At 44.0% G+C, this 4,369-nt stretch overlaps 1 protein-coding gene across 2 annotated transcripts in view; it reads right to left on the reverse strand.

Annotated features, from left to right (window-relative positions):
- SI (sucrase-isomaltase) overlaps positions 1-4,369 on the reverse strand; it is a 152,727-nt gene that overhangs the window by 100,123 nt on the left and 48,235 nt on the right. For both annotated transcript variants that reach the window (XM_019532678.1, XM_019532679.1), the window contains exons 11-12: positions 2,001-2,132; positions 1,713-1,829 (exon numbers count right to left, since the gene is read on the reverse strand). In XM_019532678.1, coding sequence (XP_019388223.1) covers positions 1,713-1,829; positions 2,001-2,132 — 249 coding nt within the window. The remainder of the gene's footprint in view (positions 1-1,712; positions 1,830-2,000; positions 2,133-4,369) is intronic.

Below are 4,369 nucleotides of genomic sequence, written 5' to 3' on the forward strand. Positions count from 1 at the left end.
TTCACGTAAAAAACTAACTTAAAATCCACATTTTTCTGTAATTAAAATGCAATGCCATTAATATATAGATACTAGCTGAAACCCACAGAATATTTGCCATTACATTTTTATTGCAAAAGTAAATACAGGATTTTTAGTGATCTTTTTACTGAATACTTTAATGGAATCAAAACTTCTCACCCTCAATAAGGCTACATAAAGCTGTTCCTGTGAAAACACAGGCATAGGAATATAAATACATATTTTATCAAACGTTTGGCCTTATGACTTGTTTATAGTCATAGAATAAGAGGGCCCTTACACACGTGACTAAGGGCCTTGTACACATGAGGAAATTGCCCTTTTTAGTGATTTAATTGCCCTTTTTAATGATTTAATTGCTTAAAAGTGTACACATTCACCAGCATGTTATGATTAAATTTCATAACAGTGTATACATTTGGCGGCATATTTTGATTTAAATGACTTTTTTGCGTAGCAAACTAAAACACATCCCATGTATTTTAGTCTGCTACATAACAAATTACAGTGATATTCCACATGCGTACAAGGGCCCTATCCAGAGAAGATGGAAAGGATTGTGCACAAGGCGCTGGAAGCCCAGGCATGCTCAGGGAAGCTCAGGCTTGGTGGGCTTCCAGTGCCCCATGCACCATCCCTGCTGCCTTCTGGCTGCCAGCACACCCAGCCTGCCGCCTTCCTGGGGCAGCCAGCCCATTCCTGGGTGGTCTCAGGTGGTGGGGATGGTTCATGGCAGAAGCCACGGAATAGGATGGGGCACCCGGGTCATGGCCCAACCAAGGTCTAGCACGGCATTTCAAACACAGCCCTGCTCCTTGCCCGCCTTCCTCTCTCACACATGTGTTCTGCCACCCTCAGCCCTGCCAGGAGGGAAGAGCGATAGCCCCCTGCAGCCAATACGCCCTGCAGCCAATGGAGATGGGCCCAGGCAACTGGCTGCAGGGGGATGTCACTCTTCCCTCCTGGTGGGGCAGCAGGTGGTGGAGCACATGTGTGAGGGAGGCAGGCAGGGAACAGGGCTGTGTTTGAATCGCCATGCTAAATGTTGATCGGGCCATGGCCATGGAGGCCCACTCTATTCCGTGGCCTCTGGTGCATGGGGCGCCAGAAGCCCGCCAAACCTGAGTTTCCCCCCGCACACTGGGGCTTGCAGCACTGCCTGTATCCACGCAGCTACCTCTCAACCTGGGTGGCCCTGAGGAGCACTGTTGCTGTGGAGGGAAGCACCAGGCACCCCCACAGCTCAAAGCCTGCACAACGTAGTGGCAGGTCACATGGGCAGGCTCTGCCAAGGATATTATTACATAGATTTCATAGACATTAGGGCTGGAAGGGACCTCGGGAGATCATCAAGTCCAGCCCCCTGCTCAAAGGGCAGGAAGTCAGCTGGGGTCATAGGATCCCAGCAAGATAAGCATCCAATTTACTCTTGAAAGTATTCAATGTAGGTGCTTGAACCACCTCTGAGGCAGGCTTTATTTTTTCTTAAAGATAAATCAGTGGAAAGTAAGATATCTCAAATACTAATGATTAAGGCTTTGTAAACTAAAGTTTCCATGAATAGCTAATTCTGACAAAAGAAGAAACCTGGGAAATGGAGCTTTTAAACAAAGATATTAACCCAACCTTAACTGCTAAGGCAACAATTATTGACAACATGAGGAGTTTTGACTTTATAAATAGCTGGTTACCTCTCCGATGAGTTTTGTCACTCCATCTGATTCATTTACCCAGACTGCTTTGCTCTGTCCTCTTTGATAGGCATCATAGGTACCATTAATGAGCGGATTTATGCTAATGGCAGGGTCCTGACAAAATAAGCACAATAGAAAGCATGCCAAGATCTTCCATTTTCTGCAGCATTATAGGGGTAAGGCAAAGTTTGATCAAGTGCATACACAATTTTTAAAGCTGTATACAAACAATTATTACATGATGATAATACAGTCATTTCAGAAAAGAAATGGTTTCATCATTACCAGTATGATGATGTATTTTTGTCCATGGTTATGTAGGTCAATAGCAAAGTTGGGGAGATCTTTAAATTTCACTTTATCATAAGTAAAGTCTTTCTTGTTCTCCATATAGTCAATATCTGTGTATTGAACATCCTGAAAGACAACACAGTTCGTTTTAATATTAGAAGTGATACCCTAGAGCTTGGAGTGCTCTGATATCATGTTCTTATGATTCCTGCTTACTCTGGAGCAAACTTACTTCTGTTATTTCACTGCAGACACACAGAAAGAATGCTGTTGGGATAATTTTCATTCATGGTGAGAAACTGCAATGACTGGAATGCAAAGACCACGTAAGCTACAAGCTTTATGGATGGAGAAGTGGAAACTTAAAGAAAGCAGAAATGGCAACTATGCACCCAGATACCATTGAAAACTCATGATCGTTCAATGTCTAAGTGCAACCTGTGCCTTTTAAAAACTTTCCTCTACAAGATTAATCTGCAGTAAGAGGTGGCATCTGTAAAGAATAGGGAGGAACAAAAAGGGCTGCCCTTACAACTGATGCAAGGGTCATTCTAACAGGGCAAAGTAGCACAGCTTTGTTCAGTGATAGGAAGTATGTTACATTGCTGTGCTATGCTCAAAATGAGCTGCCATTACCATATGTGTGAGCTCAGGATGTACCACAGCACATGAGTGGCTGCCTAGTCTCAGTCAGTAGCTGACAGAGTAAGTACTCTTCAGTCTGGGATGCACTGACTGTGATTCCTTTTCACAGAGTCACTTGTTTGCTAAATTAGGGTAAGGATTTTTCAGAAATGTCCAGGTAACTTATCTACTAGCATTTCATTACCGAATCTATGGGACTTGGGCATCTAAGTTATTAGGCACTTTTGGAATATTACCCTAATGCCTCTTCTCTTGTTGCACAGGACAGAGAGTTCTCTCTGCTCTCCTAGCTGCCTTGTGCAGCTGTAAATCAAAAGAAGCATTTAGCCATGTGGGCTACAATTTAATCTCAGCCACACTCGTGTAATAGGCTTTAAGTTATGGGAGACAGGCCAGGCAACAAAGAACTAGGAAAGGGTCAATGTAGCACCCCTCTTTAAAAAGGCAAGAAGGAAGACCTATAAACTAGTTAACCTATCGCAATACCTGAGAAGTTACTTAAGCATATCTTAAAGAAGGTCACTAACAAGCATCTGGAGGAGGAAAGGCTGATTGCAAATAGCTAACATGGATTTATGAAAAACAAATCATGTCAAGCTAACCTGATGTCCTTTGACAAAGTAACTACTTCCATAGATGAAGGGAATGCTGTAGATATAGTGTATCTGGACTTCAGAAAGGCTTTTGACAAGGTCCCACATGACTGTCTCATAAACAAATCAGGAAAATGTGGGCTGGATAAAACTGCTGCAAGGTGTTAACTGGCTCAGTAGTCACAAGCAAAGGTTAATTATTAATAGGTCCATGACAGAATGGCAGGAGGTTTCGAGTGGAGTTCCAAAGGCATCTGTCTTGGATCCAGCAATGTTCACCTGGCTAGATGGCAGCTCCATGGAAAAGGACTTGGCAGTCTTGGTACATCACAGACTCACTATGAGTCTGCAATGTGATGATGTAGTGGCACAAAGGGCCAGCGTGGTTTTGGGTTGCATCAATAGAACCATTAGTGTAAGACACAAGAAATGATAGTGACTCCCTACTTGGCACTGGTTAGGCCTTATCTAGAGTAGTCTGTGTAGATCTGGGCTCCACGTTTTAAAAAAGGACATGGATAAGTTAGAAAAGGTCCAGACACGGGCAATGATCAAAGGCTTGGAAGGCAAGTCATACAAGGAGAGACTGAAGGAGCTAGGTATATTCTTCAACTTGCACAGAAGGCACTTAAGGGATATGATAGCAGTCTACAAATACTGGAAGGACTATCATAAAAAAAGGAAAAGCACATTTTCTCTCTTGCTGCAGTGAAGAGGACACAGACCAATGACTTGAAGTTGCAGCAAAGTTTAGATTGGATATCAGTAAAAACTTCTTCACTGTGGGAATAGTGAGGCAGTGGAACAGGCTGCCCAGTAGGCCTGTGTGAAGCGGCTAGTATTTGTCTTGGATTCAGATAATTCAGGGGACAGGGATTCCATTTGGTGATTTGAATCACTGTCCTGAATCGATTGGGCTGAATTGGACTTGGAGATTCAGCTGCTAACAAATCATCCAAATCTCTGAGTCACATGGGCCCCATCCTCTGGGGCTCCAAGTCACATGGGCCCCATCCCCTGCCCCACCCAGCCCCAGCTCCTGGCTCTTTGAAAAACAAAAAAGCCCCCACTGATCGTTTGCTGCCAGGTGGGCAATCCCTGCTGCCCCCCAGGGTCCCATGCCAC

Source organism: Crocodylus porosus, unplaced genomic scaffold, assembly GCF_001723895.1.
Source record: "Crocodylus porosus isolate Cpor-Errol unplaced genomic scaffold, CroPor_comp1, whole genome shotgun sequence".
NCBI classification, from domain to species: Eukaryota; Metazoa; Chordata; order Crocodylia; family Crocodylidae; genus Crocodylus; species Crocodylus porosus.